Source organism: Danio rerio, chromosome 8 (assembly GCF_049306965.1).
Source record: "Danio rerio strain Tuebingen ecotype United States chromosome 8, GRCz12tu, whole genome shotgun sequence".
Taxonomy (NCBI): domain Eukaryota; kingdom Metazoa; phylum Chordata; class Actinopteri; order Cypriniformes; family Danionidae; genus Danio; species Danio rerio.
Genome location: NC_133183.1, coordinates 56,654,253 through 56,672,290, shown reverse-complemented (window position 1 = coordinate 56,672,290; position 18,038 = coordinate 56,654,253). Strand labels below are relative to the sequence as shown.

The window sequence follows — 18,038 nt, the reverse complement described above, 5'->3', positions numbered from 1 at the left end:
TATTCTACACTGTACTTTATTTCTGTTAAGTGACAAGACTGTTATCTAAGTAAAGTCAGACCTTACTGTCTTAATTAAATCATAAAAAATCCATGATCATATTTTATTTTGATAAAATAAGCATAATTTAGAGTCCTTTGCCTTTCATATAAGCCACCTCTGATACCAAATGATCAACTAGAGGTCAAGATATAATTTGTTGTTTCTAAAACTTGGATAGGCGACAATACTTTTGTCAGGTAGTGTACAGTCAAATGGGGACTTATGCTATGTGCTTATTTCTCAGATTTAAAAAATATTCTTTCATTTTGTTTCAAACAGAAAACAAAAGTTCCTCCAACAGAGAATGACACATGATCTGTATTTACAATTACGTAAGTTAGCTACCAGTGTGACATTACACTCATGACTGCATGAAATAAACCTCAAGTGAGCAGACTTTAGTTTCAGTTAATGCCTTAACAAGGCAGACTCTTTGAAATTTGTGAAAATTTTCTGTAATCTTAAAATGCTGTTAATTCGGTAACATTGTAATAACTATTATTAAACGCCTGAATAATAAGATATGTGAATGCTAATTTGTATAGTTTATAAAACATTTATGTACACATTCTGAATGATCTTAAAATAGCACCAAGTTTTCTTAAATTACAAGTTTGTTCATTCATTCATTTTCTTGTCGGCTTAGTCCCTTTATTAATCCGGGGTCGCCACAGCGGAATGAACCGCCAACTTATCCAGCAAGTTTTTACGCAGCGGATGCCCTTCCAGCCGCAACCCATCTTTGGGAAACAGCCACACACACTCATACACAGAAAAAAGTGTTGCATGCAGAACTGTTGCAAACAATTTATTTGTGTTGAATTTAGACAAACAAATTAAGTTTAATAATGTTCAACTTAATTTGTTTGTTTAAATTTAACCCAAATAAATTGTTTACAACCACTTAACGTAAAAAAAATTGATTAATCCAAGGAATCATCTTTGAATAATTTTTTTCAGTGTACACTACGGACAATTTATCCTACCTAATTCACCTGTACTGCATGTCTTTGGGGGAAACCTGAGCACCCGGAAGAAACCCACGCGAACGCAGGGAGAACATGCAAACTCCACACAGAAACGCCAGCTGAGCCAAGGATCGAACCAGTGACTCAGCGACCTTCTTGCTGTGAGGCGACAGCACTACCTACTACGCCACTGTCTCGCATTAGTAGTTTGTACATAATGAAATACTTGATTATTGAGAAAATAATCATCTTCAGATTTTGGTACTAATTTGTAAGAGTCAAGGGCGTAGATTTGCTTTTGATATTGGTCGGGACCTAATTTGACTCCAACCTTCCCCAATTGTTAAATTTAGATGTAACTTTTAAAATGTAAAGTTAAAGGAATCTCTGACAAAAGGTAGTTTAATAAAGACTTTGGTTTACTGCACCTTATTTGTGCATAATCACTTTCCACCGCATCTGAACACATTTTTGAAAGTATAATATTGCCATTTATCCACTTTAAGCTAAACAGATGAAAAGATAAAAGATGACTTTACATGTCCATGTTCATTCCCTTGTCTGAGCGTGCAAACAGAACAGCACATGTTCTATTTCACACTTTAAAAAAAACTATAATAAATTAAAAAATCAAATACAATTAGTAATAAAAACAACATTAAATCAAGCATGTCCAATGGTGCAAAAGTAAATTTTCAACCTTTTGTCTTGCTACAATCCAACCCGCTCTTTAAGATCTCAAAACTCAGGGCTTCTGGTAGTACCTAGAACAGCAAAGTTGAGTAAAGGAGGTAGAGCCTTCTCATTTATGGCTTCTCATTTTATTAATCCAGCAAGTTTTTACGCAGCAGATGCCCTTCCAGCCGCAACCAATTTCTGGGAAACATCCACCCACACACTCATACAGAACGGACAATTTAGCTTACCCAACTCACCTGTACCGCATGTCTTTGGACTGGGGGGGAAACCTGAGCACCCTAAGGAAACCCACGCGAACGCAGGGAGAACATGCAAACTCCACACAGAAACGCCAACTGAGCCGAGGATCAAACCAGCAACCCAGCGACCTTCTTGCTGTGAGGCGACAGCACTACCTACTGCACCACTGCTTCGCCCATCCCCGTATTGTTTGAAACAATAATATTATTATAATTATTATAATAATTATTGTGAAAAGTGCTATAAAAATAATCTTGAATTTAATATTCCAGTAAAATCTCAAAATAAAATATTTATGGAAGCCATCAAAAACCATGATCCCCCCCCCGAAAAAATAGCAAATGAATAAAGACGCTCAACTCACATTGAATCATTACTTGTTGCTATTTTTACATGTGCAGATTACACCAGTCTGATCGCTCTTAGCTCCAAGAACACACTGGCTTCATTCCATAACACTCCATGCATGAATCACACACTTGACTCCATAAAGACGGTATTATCCACAGCACGGGTCAAGCGGCTAAACTAAAGTCACACTCTTAGCACGACCTCGGGAACGCTGTGTTGAGTAAACTCTTTGCCCACGAAGACTGGAGGTTAAATGAAACTCTCCGACTAATAAGATATAAGGTGACGATTAGATGAAAGAAGTTTACACACCAGTGATGATGCTGGACATATATTTAAGGGCTGTCTCCATTACACTTCATTACGCTGCTTTATTTATGCTGGTAAAAGACACAACAAGCTTAGTGATTTTAAAAGCCAATTAGGCATGACTGGTAAGGGGGGAAGGTGGGAATGAGGTGGTCCAATAGCGACTGTGTTAACAAACCAATGTTTTTTTTAAACCAGTGAGCCTATAAATACCATTCGGACACCACAAACACGCATGTAAATGATTCAATTTGAAGTCATTTCAATTTTATTTTTTGAAACGTTGCAAATCTGTTGATGATTCATTGGATTTGCCGAGTTTATTAAAGGGAAGTGTTTGCAATGAGCTGAATATATAAAATTAAGCAATGTTCAGCTTTCTTTGTTTGTTTAAATGCATCCCATATCAATTATTTGCAACCACTTACCTTAAAGAAAATAGAGAAAATCCAATGAATCGTCTTTTTTAGTATGGTAATCTCTAAATTTGTTACTTAATTACTTACTTCCAGGGCTGTTCATATCGAACTTGATATTTTTAGCCGCACCACGTTGGTGTTTCGTAACATCTTATTTTTATGAGGTGGGTCGTTACGCTCAACCTTAAACCTGGAGGACCAGGACATACACACAAACACAACGGACAATTTAGTTCATCCAGTTCACCTATAGCACGTCTTTGGACTCTGGGGGAACCGGAACACCTGGACGAAACCCATGCCAACACAGGGAGAACATGCAAACTCTATACAGAAATGGCAATGACCCACCTGGGGCTCGAACCAACAACCTTCTTGCTATGAGATGACAGCACTACCCACCGTGCCGCCCCTGTAAAATTTCATTCATTCATTTTCTTTTCGGCTTAGTCTCCTTATTAATCAGGGGTTGCCACAGCAGAATGAACTGCCAACTTATCCAGCATATGTTTTACGCAGCGGATGCCCTTCCAGCCGCAACCCATCACTGGGAAACATCCGCGCACACTCATTCACACACATATACTATAAACAATTCCCCTGTACCACATGTCTTTAGACTGTGGGGGAAACCGGAGCACCCAGAGGAAACCCACGCTAACACGGGGAGAACATGCAAACTCCACACAGAAATGACAACTGACCCAGCCGAGGCACGAACCAGCGACCTTCTTGCTGTGAGGCGAACATGCCACAGTGTCACCCCTCTAAAATTTTATTATATATATTTTTTTTAAAGTCTGATTTATGACTAACAGTTGTCTCAAAACTAAGCATTATGATAGTAAATAAATGTAAATCTGAACTATATCTGACATTTATAAAAGGATTGATCATTTTTAACGATTACAAAAAATAAATAATGTGTGTGTGAACCTGTGATGATGGGCTTTTATACACTTATTACTGCTCTGCTAAATTTCAGTCACAAGATCTTAAGAGAAAATGTGAAAAGCTTATCCGAGTAATCGATTATTCAATCACACACTTTATTCAATTCATTACAGTGGTCAACTCATTGATTATTAAAATAATTGGTAACACTTTATTTTGATGGTCCATTTGAGTATTAGTAGACTGCCAGCTTAATATCTGTTAAAACAGACATTCAACAGACATTTAATTAAGAAACTTTGCCAGTACATGTCAACTTACACTAACCCTAACCCCAACCTGTCAGTCTACTTATGGTAATGAGAATGAGTTGGCATGTAGATGCAATGTAACTTAAATTCAACAAACGGACCATCAAAATAAAGTGATAATAAAGTGACTAAATAATTACTAGCTGCAGCCCTAATCTGAACCATTTTTCTCTTGCCATATCAAAGCTGTTTACATATACGGTTAAAAATATAACCCTATTTAACTCCAGCATTGTGAACAGAGATGTTTGATTAAAAGTCAGTGTGATTTTTAATCAATAAAATTAAAATGATTCTATATTTGCAGTTTTTGGTTATTATTAGGGATCAGGTATCATTCAAAAGCATCTTCCACAGAGCAACTGTTGTACCATTATGTGTTGTTGTTGTCACGCTGTTGTAGTCAGAATTATTAGCCCCCCTGTATATTTTCCCCAATTTCTGTTGAATGGAGAGAATTTTTAAACACATTTATAAACATAATAGTTTTAATAACTCATTTATAATAACAGATTTATTTTATCTTTGCCATTACAGTAAATAATATTTGACTAGATCATTTTCAACATACCAGTATTCAGCTTAAAGTGACATTTAAAGGCTTAACTTAATTAAAACATTGTGATATATTAAGGAAGCTACTAATATTGACCTTAAAATGGAGTACAAAATTGTATAACTGTTTTCATTCTAGCCTAAATAAAAGAAATAAGACTTTCTCCAGAAGAAAAACATTTAGGAAATAGCCTACTATGTAAATTTTCAACATCATTTAGGAATTTTTTTTTTTTAAATCACAGAAGGGCTAAAAGTTTTGGCTTTAACTGCACACCTTAAAGTAAACCGGTAAAAGAGTTATAAAATACTCACAGCCGCTCGACATCCTCCATGCGTCACGAGCCACTGCAGGCAGGTCAGGTTGCCCGTGGCTGCGGCGTCATGCGCAGGACTCGCGCCGTTTCTCGCCAGGCTGTTCGCCGGTAAACCCGCTTCATCCACCAAATACCGCAGACAGGTGAGCTTCCCTGCTCGGGCGGCGTGGTGTACGGGAGTCGCTCCCAGCACATCTTTCACGTCGCCGTTGAGTACTTTCTCCGCGAATTGTACTTTCAGAGTTTGCACATCCCCTTGCCTCGCAGCGAGAAGTGTCCTTTCAACCACCATGATGATGCAGCGCCTCCAAACAAATGACTATTAGCGCACCATTAAGCGTCAGTTATTATTAGTCCACACTACAGAAAGCGTTTTCCGCGCAGCCTCCCGGTAAGGGTGTCACTTTGTTCCGTCCATCCCTCTTTGTTTGAGTCACCACACCATAACGGTACTTGACCTATATCTAGGGCATATGTTGCGACATTACAGTATGACTTATCATGAGGCGTAAAGCAGGCCTACCTCCATTCACTGTGCGCACAGAAGACAAGCCAAGCATTTCTTCACGATCCTAGTCGTCTGTGAATGTACCCATCCTATTGACTATACTTTGTCTGCGCACTCGTAGCATTTCACCTGTTGCTCTCCTCGATTCCTAACGGCACACAGACCGAACTAAACAACGTCCCCACAAAACCATGGGTCCCTAGCGCGTTATGCGAAGTAGGCTATTTGGCCTGTTGTCAAACGGTTCGTTCAGAAGCCTTGAGGGACTGAACTTGTGAATAATCCATTAAGGGGAGGAGAACTCTAACATGTTGGCCCCACTCAAATCGGCTCAGATGTTAAAGGGACAGCGCGTCATGATGACGCTGTTTGGTTAAGGGATGTCTGCTTAATTGTTTTCTTATTTAAAGTTTTTAATTTAATGCACATTTTCCTATTGATGTTCATGACGTCATGCGATTTGTTACTTTGATCGAGTTTTTTATGTTATGAGGATAAATATATATATTTATTAATAGCCTATGTTTTCAACCTGTCTTTGCAGAACAAAAGAAAAATATATTATTATTATTATTATCATCATTATTATTATTGCTATTATTATTATTAGCATCATTCCACATGTTTAAATGTAATGTTATCAGTGTGCCTGTATTTTCGAACGCGCAGGTGCCACCTGCTGGTTTTATCACCTGAAATGGTTTGTAGGCCCCGTTTTACCAATAGATGGCAGGCTCGCTCAATAGTTTGTTTATTATAGAGAATGTACGTTTTAGTCGACAAATTGAATGTCAGTAATTAATCAGACTTGCTTACATTTTAATGCTAGTTTGTTCCCAATACTGAGGTGGAGATCTGATGCTTTTTATGGCTATTACAACACTGTAAAAAATTATATGATCAATTAGTCCTGTCAGCATATGATTTAGTTAATTGTAACTTATTCAACTAAGTTAATCATGTACTTAATTTTATAAGTTACCCAAGCTGTCAGTTTAACATAATATTGGTTTAATAGACTCATAAGGTTAATTTAAATCAGCTTAAACATTAAGGCCACCAGGATTTTTTTCAGTGTGTTAAATAGTTTTTTTCTTATTACATTCATTGTCAAGTAACCGTTCTAATAATAATAATAATAATAATAATGTATTTTACCATAGCTAAACAATGCACATCTTTTTATTTGACTCTTCAGGATAATAGACTGGATCACTCTATAGTTACTGCTTATATATTTTTATTTTTCTAATTGCTTCAAATAATCTATAAGTTAAAATTTAGATGGGCATGACTGACCTTGTGGTCGAGTTCTCCCAGTAGTCGGCCCTTTTTTTAGTTGTACTTTTTAAATCTACCTTTGTGCCTTGATAAATAATTAACGATTTATGTCCATGACTATTTTAGAATGCTTAATTTTTGTTTTTAAATAATTTTAAATACATGCGCATTTCTCGAGCCTGAATCACTCATGTAGGTAGAATTATAAGGACGATTCTTATTTTGATTTCTTTATTTACAATAAAGTGCAGGGTGTTTTCAACAATACGGCTTTTTAATCATGTTTACTCGATGAATAAATCATTTGCTACTTCTAAAGCTTATAGGCTACTGCATTTTTATGCAACCGACACACAACACCAGTTTCTCCAAAAGCGCAACAGCTGGAGCCGGCGCGTGCTTTATGCTGATCAACCATTTGGCGTCAGTCTCGTGCCTGGCGCGTGCCATCCGCATCTATTTAACTATTCCGAGGCGCACGAGCCAGGCTTATTAATGGATAATCCCTCAGGGACTGTTGCATGACTAGTCTCACAGGACAGCTCAGACCTTTGGTTGAGTGATAGTCGCGCAGCGCTTACAAAGAGTCAAATACGCATCTCATAAAGCTGTATTGTCTGTTGTTACACCAGCAAAATGTATCCAAATTAAATTAATCAGAAATAACTTTTTTACAGTGTTGTGTTGTGGGGTAATTACAAATGTTTAAAATATTATTTTAAAACCCAAACTATACCTTTTGAATAATAAAATAAATATTTAAAACTATAAAAGTAGGCACAATAGCTTAATAAAGTAATAAATACCGTTTTAAACACACAAATACAGCGTTTTACTTAATTTAAACTTTATAGATCTATACAGTTGAAGTCAAATTTATTATCCCATTTCCCAAGAGCTGTTTAACGGAGACCATTTTTTATTTTCAAACGTTGGCCTAATTGTTTTAATAACTAATATCTAATAAATAATTTAGGCTATTTTGAGACAAGATTCATTAGGCAAGTCAATGGACAAAAGTGATTTGTATAAATCACTGAATTCTGTATAAAATATATACATTTATTAAGGGGACTAAAAATAGTAATCTTTAAAATTGTTTTAGAAAACAAAATGCTTTTGTTCCAGCCAAAAACAACTGACTTTTAAAACAATCATATTAAAATACAGATCATATTGGAAATGTGAAACTTGAAAAATCTAAAATAATTTTTAAAATGTAAATAAAAATAATTATATTTTATTTACGGAATTTTGATTCATTAATATAATTAGAATAGAGTCAAAGATAAACAAATAATGGTCGACCTCTTTTACAGGCTATAACTTGTCAAGATTAATTTCAAGTGCATATTTTACATGTTGAGTTTTGTGACCCAAGTTTACCTATTCACTTTTATTTAACATCATTGTTGTGAACATCTTTGTGTGCACTATCAAAGATTTAGGTCAAGCCAGCAGTTAAATGAGCTTTGTCTCATCTTTGTCCAACGGATATTGGAAAAATTCCTCTCGAATTACCCGTGTGAAAGTAGGCTATCAGGAGCAGTTCAGAGAGACAATCTAACGGTCACCCCTCTGAAAGGAAGAGAGCATGGGAAAAGAGGGATATAAAGTGCACGCGCCGAGCGTGTGACAGTTATTCAAATTTCCCTCCAATTAGGCCAACTGAAACTCCATTGTGCTCGCCATCTGCTGCCAATCCCGCATGGGACTGTTCCTAGACTGCTTCAACCTTATCCATAGAGAGCTGGGAAACAGACACCGCATTCTTGTATGCACAATCTTCACTCTAAAACACATTAGATGCACTTTAATTCCTGATTTTTATTAAGAAAAGCCTACATTAGGTTACAGTGTATGTTGTTAAAAAATGAGATGTTTGAATTGTCATTTTCCTTCATGCATTGCACATAATTTTTGTTATTGATTGAAAAATAATTTAATTTCTTCTTTTCTTTCAGCATTGATTTCCATTTGACCTTTATTTTAGTATTGTTGCAGCGCGTCATGATGTCATTCATTTAAAAGAATATAGATGCTTTATTTTTTTTTTACATGTAGGCTGTTTGTTTGTTTGATTTTTCTAACTAAATCAAGTTTAAAATTAATTTTTATTGTCGTTTATTTGTCGTTCCTTCACACCGTGTTGTTCCTCACTGTGGCCCATCTGCCTCAGCGCGTGCCATTCATTAGCGCCGCTCAGATGAGATCGTATGGGCTTCGTGAAATAATATAAAAGACTGTATAAATGTGTTATATTTAAATACATGCAAACCCTTCTTTACTTTCATACCCTTCTGTTTTTTTTTCAAATCTCAGGATAATATGGTAAGCTAAAACATTGTATAAATTATATTCAATGGTTACCTCAAGGAGCTTTAATGATTAATTTTTTTTACAGAGCATTGAGAACAAAATCTGCGAACAAAAACAAGACCTTAGCGCTCAGACCAAGTTAAAGATAACATGTTGAAGATCTGCTTGAAGTTGCAAATAATAAAGTAAATATTTAATATAGAAACAATTGAGCAGATATTTAAAATAAGACACCACAACAGAGGAATGGAAATTCTTTATTTTCTGGAAGCTTATTTGATTTGATGTTAGCAATGAAGACACAGAAGCCAAGTAGAAAAATATGTTTATTTCGCATTCTGCACACACACACACATACTCACTCACTCACTCACTCACTCACTCACTCACTCACACGTTGTGATTCTCTTTAGATACAAAGTATAGAACTTCATCAAACAAATTAAATTAATAACTACCCCTAAACCGTTTTAGCATATGAAGCCTATATATTTTATTATAAGAAATGCGTCACATTCACTACATGCAACTAGTGCTGTGCAACAAAAATATGATCATTTCACTTATTTTTATCTCCTAACCCTTTGTTAGGTATACCATAACATTCTAATCAGTTCTGACCAGGTTTATGTTAAATATCATTGACGATTAAGGTTAGGTGGGTATGGGCAGATTACATTTTCGGACATTAATAACGTTCTAGGATCAACAAAATGTGTTGACTTCTCAAAAACAGTATATGCTTACACTTTATCTTAACTTTTCCTTGTTCAGGTTTAACTATTCATTTAACTGCAAGGAACTATATACTATATATGCATATACTAGGCTATATGACATAATTAACTGTAATTACTATAGTTTGTTCTCTTACATGGAACACGCCCTAAAGTAAAAGTGTTACCAAACCTTTTATTAGAAATCCACAGTTTATAATATAACAGTTCTTAAGAAACAGTTTCTACATATAGTTCACATATAGGCTACGTTTGGAGCAGTGATTTGCAACTTATGTTACTAGAAAGAGGCAAGAAGAAAGACAGTTAAAAATTAAACAACTTTTGCAAATTAAAGGACACATATCAACATGCAATCTTTAATTATCACCTGTGGACAAGGCCGCAACAGTCATAACATTTTGAAAAGGGGCCCGCTCTTGCGTTCATAAGAGTAGATAGTTTAGAAGTGAAAGTTTAGAAGAGTCGTTTAGGCTAGTTTAGAGTAGTTTAGAAGAGTTTTGTGCGTTACAATATGCATTATATAGGCTAGTACCCTAGACTGTGAGACAAGCCTATAAGCTTGGGCATTCATAAGTAAACAAAACTGACTGACAATCTACTTTGTATCAGTCATTAGAACTTTTCCTACTTAAATGTAACTTAATTGCAACATTGTAACACGCTGTATTCCATGTCTGCATGGCATGAATGTGCTTGTTCAAACGTCCACACAAATCAGTTACTTGTTAATCTGTAACTACATTGTATCCATTACTTATTGTCGTTTTAAATTCATTCATACACTTTCTTTCGGCTTTTAGTCACTTATTTATCAGAGGTTCCGTCATATGTTTTACGGATTTACTAAAAGTTAAAAGTTAAGCGGTTGTAAACAATTTATTTAAGCTTAATATAAACAAACAAATTAAGTAAAAATTTACTAAAATTAATTTGTTTGTTTAAACTCAACTCATATAAATTGTTTGCAACAGTTTTGCAGACATCATTTTTTTCAGTGCGGATGCCCTTTCAGCCGCAACCCAGCACTGGGAAACATTCATACGCAATCATTTCCACCCACTCATACACTATGGCCAATTTAGTTTATTCAATTCACCTTTAGTGCATGTATTTGAACTGTGGGAGAAAACGGAGCACCCAGAGGAAACCCACGCCAACACGGGGAGAACATGCAAACTGCACACAGAAATGCCAGCTGGCCCAGCTGGGACTTGAACCAGCGACCTTCTTGTTGTGAGGCGTCAGTGTTAGCCACTGTCCCATCGTTTTAAATGAATAATGTAAATTAAATATTGACTAATTTATTGTGACATTACACCAACACTGTAGACTGTAATGCACTGTAAACATGCGTACAACACCATGTAAGTGTAAAGGTGTTTGTATAGGCTACTGTACTGCAGCCAAATGCAAGATATTTATGCACTTCTCATTGCATTCTAAAAAAGAACACAGCAGAATTTACTCTCATTAATACTTACTTGGCGATGCAGTGGCGAAGTAGGTTGTGCTTTCGCCTCACAGCAAGTTCAGTTGGCGTTTCTGTGTGGAGTTTGCATGTTCTCCCTGCGTTCGCCTGGGTTTCCTCCGGGTGCTCCGGTTTTTCCCACAGTCCAATGACATGCGGTACAGGTAAATTGGGTAGGTTAAATTGTCCGTAGTGTATGAGTTTGTGTGCGTGGATGTTTACCAGAGATGGACATCCGCTGCGTAAAAAATGTGCTGGATAAGTTGGCGGTTCATTCCGCTGTGGCGACCCCGGATTAATTAAGGGACTACGCCGACAAGAAAATGAATGAATAATACGTACTTGTGCTGCAGATGGAGGTCACTGAACTGAAATGAATGATTCAAGCAGAACAAGTTTTATGATCCTTCTACAGGTGATCTCCTTAAAAAACCAAAGCATCAGGTTAAAAGCATCACGTGCATTAGTTTACTCGAAACTACCAACTCTTACAAATAAGTGTTCTAAACACAATTCTACATAAACGAATTGCTTCATTGCTTGCTGAATAAATGTCAGGTTACTCACGGTGTGATGCACTAGCCATAATCAATTTCAGACCGCAAAATCTTATTATTAATAGTAGTAATAATTAATTATTATAGCAGCTGCATGATATTTGCTTAACATAACAAGATAAATTTCACATTTTCATAAACATTTTTTGTTATGATTAAAATAAAATAAATAAATGCAACGTCACAATTTTTTTTGAAAAAGTTGTTGGTTATACTATAAAACATCAGTAGTGCGTTTTAAAATAAAAGACTATTTCAATCTACGTTAATTTAACGTTATGTTAAATGATACTTGCCGTCTCTATGTAATAACTTGTAACATTTCTTAAAGAAAATTGTTCAGGCACCGTTTTTTTCAGTGCAGTTCAGTGCAGATTATTCAGTGCATCTCAGAAATTTTAGATTAGCCTATGTTATATGTGGACAAAATATGTAAACAGAATTATTTTCGGTGTCTTCAATAAAACCTATTTGACAAAAAGAAATATTAGATTGCATTAAACTGTATCGTCATTACACGTGTACTACAAGTCAACGAAATGCACTTTAGGTCTAACCAGGAGTGCAGCAGCAAGTGCAGAATATAGGAATAAGTTGTGCACTTATAGAAACCTTTGAGTAATATTTACAGATTGATATACCACAATCAGGGATTTACAAATAGACGAAATCTAATGTACAGGTTGCTATTAATAATCGGGTATGCAAATAGATCATGCAGGTTTTTATAATAAGTAATTACAAATAGATGTCATAATCATTCATTTTCCTTCGAATTAGTCCCTTTATTAATCAGGAATCGTCACAGCGGAATGAACAGTCAACTTATGCAGCATAGCTTATGTTTTACAGAGTGGATAATGCCCTTCCAGCTGCAACCCAGTTCTGGGAAAATTATTAATCATACATTTACAAATGTATATGTGCAGTGGTTGTTGTATACATTAACAAATCGGTAGGCTGCAGTGTAGTGCAATAATTTATGAAATATCGCGAATAATCTTGCATTATATGCACTCAACAATAATCATAACATTTAAAGTGATTATATCTAGGCCTATTTTCACCATATTTTATCTTTAAAGTAGGCTGCATAGAAATACCCTACTGTTTAGACTGACAATAACCAGATTAAATGACAACACTTTCACAAAAACAACGTGTTTTGTTTATATAAACGGATTAAAGTATTGTATTGCTATGGATATTGAAATCTGCCTGTACTTTAAATGTGATATTGACGTTCGTAGCATTTATATCCTATTGACAATACATAAGCAGTTATACGAATAAAGAGACATGGCATGTGAAGCACATTTAGGTAACGTTACAAATAATTTACAGCGCAATGAGAATAGCCTAATCTGAAAACTCAAACAGAAGGTCTAATCACTACACTTTCATCGCAATAATACCACAGTATTACACATAAGCTTACCTGCTCTCAATTGCCACCCTGAACACGTTGTTCTGATGCCCCATGAAAGCGTGCTGTGAAAGCTCAGACGTGTGCTTGTATTAAGCGCCCTTTTACTCAGAGAGCCTGCTCGCAAATGAAGAGCAAGCACGCGCTTTGTGGGCGTGGAGGGTGTCCGCCCTTTCAGAGGTCGCCATGCTATCAAACTCATGTAAGTGTCTTGCGCGAAAACCGAACAATGCGATCTTTTTGCATACGATATTTACAGTTTTTTTTTAGATGTTAATATCACTGCGCTATGATAACCACATACATATGACTTTGTAATAACAAATAAAATTAAAATGTAGGTAGGCTACATATTATCCATACTTTAAAACTAGTAGAAAACGAACAAGTGGAGCCCTTATCTATAATTCATTATAATTGCACAGCCATCTGGTCTTTTGTCCCCATGGCTCGTGCCGTTCTCGTGCCCAGCGCGAGCGGTGACTCTGATGGTCTATTGCACTTTACGCCTAGTCTTTTCTTCAGATACTACATCAGGACATTTCTAGAACGTACTATATATTGAAATAATCAAGAAAACACGTTTAAAATATCTAGCCTACGGCCCATCAAACTGAATCTGTGCTGACGCATTTCTGCCTCAAGGTTAAGATGGGGAAGCTTTTTAACTTATGTTACGTCACATAAACTATCGGCGAATCATTTCATGAGGAAAACAAGTCTTTGTGAGAAACATAGCATCACCAGATGCGCATTCATTTGGCTTGGCTTCTAGCTTGGGTATTTGAATTAAGATTGGATGTTGCTAATGCTAGGTATGTTGTTGATGGGTTTTGAAATTCACCTATGGGTGTAGCTTAAGTTATTGTTTGGTTGATGGACGCGTATGTCCATCTTTCAGCCTTTGTCTGGGTTTTGATATTTGCAACATGCATTTCGATTAGATTGTTGTTATTTTTATTTTATTTTTTCATTTTCGGGTCTGTGGCTATAGCACGAGTCACGACTGCATGATTTTGCAAGGTAATTAAAAAAGGAACCAGTATTATTTAGTGTATTTGATGTGGCTTTTTCAGAAACATAACACTGATATAAAAAATAACATTGGTCTCTGCTTCAACCTTTGTCTGTTAGCTATATCCATATGACTGATATTAAGCAGCTATGCAATTAAATTAAAATGTAATTAATTAAAATTGGTCTCTGCTTCAACCTGTGTCATAGAGAGAAACTAAACCTTGCTTTTTATTCTTGCTTCAATTAAACTTCTTAATTGAAAGAGCTATTTTAATAATTTTACCAATATTCAGTGACTGATAGGACTATTAAACTCAGCTGAATTAAATTTGCTCTTTGCTTCAACCTTTGTCTATAGAGAAACTAAATCTTGCTCGCTATTCTTGACCCAATAAAACTTATTAATTCAAAGAGTTATATAAATAATTGTATTATTATTTAATGACTTATGGTTAGTATTGGCATATTAAACTCAGCTATGTAATTAAAGCAACTACAGAAAAAGCACAGACAAACATAAACTGAATCTTCAGTATCGGCGTGATGCTGTGAGAGACGCGCCGCTTTGCGAAACCCCGCATGTCCGCTTATCCATTCCACACACGTAAGGTTTTAGGTTCTGAACAACACATACCTAGGGTATAGTATGCAATATTACACGTCAACAGCTGTTTGCAAGCAGCGTTGGTTTTGGCTTGGGAAGCATACTTTATTTGGGCTTTCTGTTATGTCTGTCTACTGCGATGGCTTGTTTTTGAAGTGAAATAAACAACTCGATTTATTCGAATCACATAGGCTACATAATACATGGCGTTGTTAATTCTTCAGATTTCCTCTGTATAAACAATTCATGTCTTTTATTAAATCTATATTTTACCTCATTATAAACATTACATTTTGTAGCATTTGAATATAAATGTATATCTAAATTTTTGGATGACAAATTACGCTTCGGGTGTTTCTTTCTTTCTTTCTTTCTTTCTTTCTTTCTTTCTTAATTTTAATGTTTTAACATTGTGTTGCTTTGGAAAAACTAAAAAGCACACAACGGATTTAGACCTATTACAGATTAATACGAATATTAGACATAAATTAAACATATTTAAAACCTAATTCAAAGATATTCATTCACTCTCAGAAATAAATGTGCAAAATCACTGAAGCGGTACCTCTTAAAAGGGTAGGTTTTTGTTCCTAACAGGTCCTTAAAGGCTCATATTAAGACCTAAAATACAATGATGTACCTCATAGTACCTTAAGGGTACAAAAGTGAACCTTAAAGGTACAAAAGTGTGCCTTAAAGGTCCTAATGTGCAGCTGTATGGTACAAACGAAAACGTATTGCCAATGACAGATTTTGTACCTTTATTGTGTTCTCTATGTCATAGTATTGAATTTGGATTGAGATACATTTTGGATTGAGTCGAGTAAATAATCTTAAGGATTGTTAGGATAGGACAGTATTTGGCTGAGATACATACAACTTGTGCAGAATATAAGGTCTTAGAAATACATCAAAGTATGTTTCCATATATTTATGTGAGGTAAATTTACAAAACATCTTCATGTTCTTTACTTAATAGTTTAAAGATTTTTGGCTTAAAATAAAGATGGATAATTTTGACTCATGTATTTTTGGCTATTGCCACAAATCTGTGCAACCTAGGAGTTTTGTTGTCCAGCGTCATATTATATACATATGATCTTGAAAATACCATTATCTGTCTATATTTTTCAGTGCAACACATATTGGTTTATAAACTACTTTTAGAAATGTACTTTCTGGGTTGTAAACTATTCATTAGAATTGTTTAGTATACTGTACATCAAAAACTATTTGAATCAGAGTAGATTATATGGAACTGCAAACCAATGAGTAATGAAAATAAACATCCTGCAACAAATTAAACATAAATAAAATTGCATTTTTATATGAATGTCACACATTTAAATATTCTGCTAATTGTTTGCGACTGACAACAAACTCGATCTGTTGCTCTCAATGTGATGCAGAGAGAGAGAACCGCCAATCCCGCCCATTCCACTAATATTAGTTACGCATTTAAAATCATGTAAAGTGTAATTCACAAATCGGAACTACCTACGGAGCCTAAATCAGAGAACCAAGGAGAAATAAATCACACCTCATGATCAAAATCTGGCAAAGCGTAACTCTGATCTACTGCAACATATTGTCATCATTTACTCACCCTTTACTTGTTTCAAACCTTTTATGCGTTTCTTTATTCTGCCATATACAAAATGATATATTTTGAAAAATGTTGGAAACCTGCAACCATTGACTTCCATAATATTTGTTTTTCCTATATAAGTTACGGGCTTTCTGCTTTTTTCATCTCTCCTAAGTGTTCCACAGAAGAAAGAAACTCATATAGGATTAGAACCATTTGAGGAGTTAATAGTGAGTACATTTTATTTATTTATTTATTTATTTTTTGTGAACTAACCCTTTAATATTCACTTTCAAAAAAAAGCATTAACAGAAAGTAATGTTGACTTGCATTTGAGTCTCACAATAAAGAGAACATCAAACAAACTGAGAAGCACTTAAGTTGGGTTTTTTTTACCATACGGAGGAGGCAATATTGGAGTGTTTTTATTCAATTTATTCAACTTGCACAGATGGGTACCCACGCTAGCTTAAAGACAGCTCAAACTCATTCAATGTGTTTTTATACATCGTCTCTCAGACATGACAAACACAAGTCAGATACACTGGAGGTTAATTGATGCGCTCTCGGAGCCTGTGACGCGTGCCTATAGCGCTGATGGAAAGACAAAAGGGCTTTAGTGCAACATCAATAGTTTGTGCTCTAATAATTTGCATTATTAAATTTAGATATATTATTATTTAAATTAATACACCTCCAGTCACCTAACCCCAATATGTTTAAGTCATACACCTGCTGCATACATTATACCAGATGCAGGCAAAAAAGATACCATGCACTTCGTACATGATTGTTCGTTTAATCTTCTATATGTGTCACCATATTCCCTGCGTTCCTCGAACCCAACCCAACCCCCAACAAAAAAGAAAAAAATCTCTTTGTGTAATTCAGTGAAGCTTTATTGCCATATTCGGTCATGCCTCAGACACAGACGCCAATAGTTTGGAAAGACAAGCCAAAAACGCAGCAACGTGATAGGGTGGTAATATAGCAAGCAGGTGACAGAAGAGTTCTGCAGTCCCGGACTCTAGGGGGTTGGGGTTCAAATTAGTGGCGCGCTTTAGTGTGATTGGAGGACCAGACATCCATCTGTTACTAACGGCGCGTGCCAGGCGCGTGAGATCACGACTGATTTAAAATTGAATTAATTGACTGATTAAAACAGAAGTTAGTCCTTCAATATAACCCCCAATAGCTTTTAAAATGTATTGTCACTTGAAGATGCAACAGCGGGCAATAGTCTGCATGTTAAAAAGAAGACAAACAATATTTTAATTATGTTACATGAATGAAACATAATTTCTAAACACAAACTTTATTTTCTCGTTTATTTCTAAACCCAAACGTATTATTTTGTTACATTATTGGGGGTATTTAAAAATGTTGTATTGCAAACTTTAGTCTTCAGTTGACAATGTTATTTAC

General features: G+C 35.5%; 1 protein-coding gene and 1 long non-coding RNA gene across 14 annotated transcripts in view; both read right to left on the bottom strand.

Moving 5' to 3' along the window:
* espn (espin) overlaps positions 1–5,912 on the bottom strand; it is a 150,411-nt gene extending 144,499 nt beyond the window's left edge. For 12 of the 13 annotated variants that reach the window (XR_012383783.1, XR_012383784.1, XR_012383785.1 and 9 more), the window contains exon 1: positions 5,104–5,912. Coding sequence is in view for 9 of the 13 variants with exons in the window: in XM_073909711.1 (XP_073765812.1) it covers positions 5,104–5,397 (294 nt within the window). In the remaining 4 variants the exon portion in view is untranslated. The remainder of the gene's footprint in view (positions 1–5,103) is intronic. The other variant, NM_001123282.1, reaches the window with a different exon arrangement.
* The window catches only part of LOC141375928 (uncharacterized), a 386,569-nt gene that overhangs the window by 264,691 nt on the left and 103,840 nt on the right, over positions 1–18,038 (bottom strand). The gene's annotated exons all lie outside the window — the stretch shown is intronic.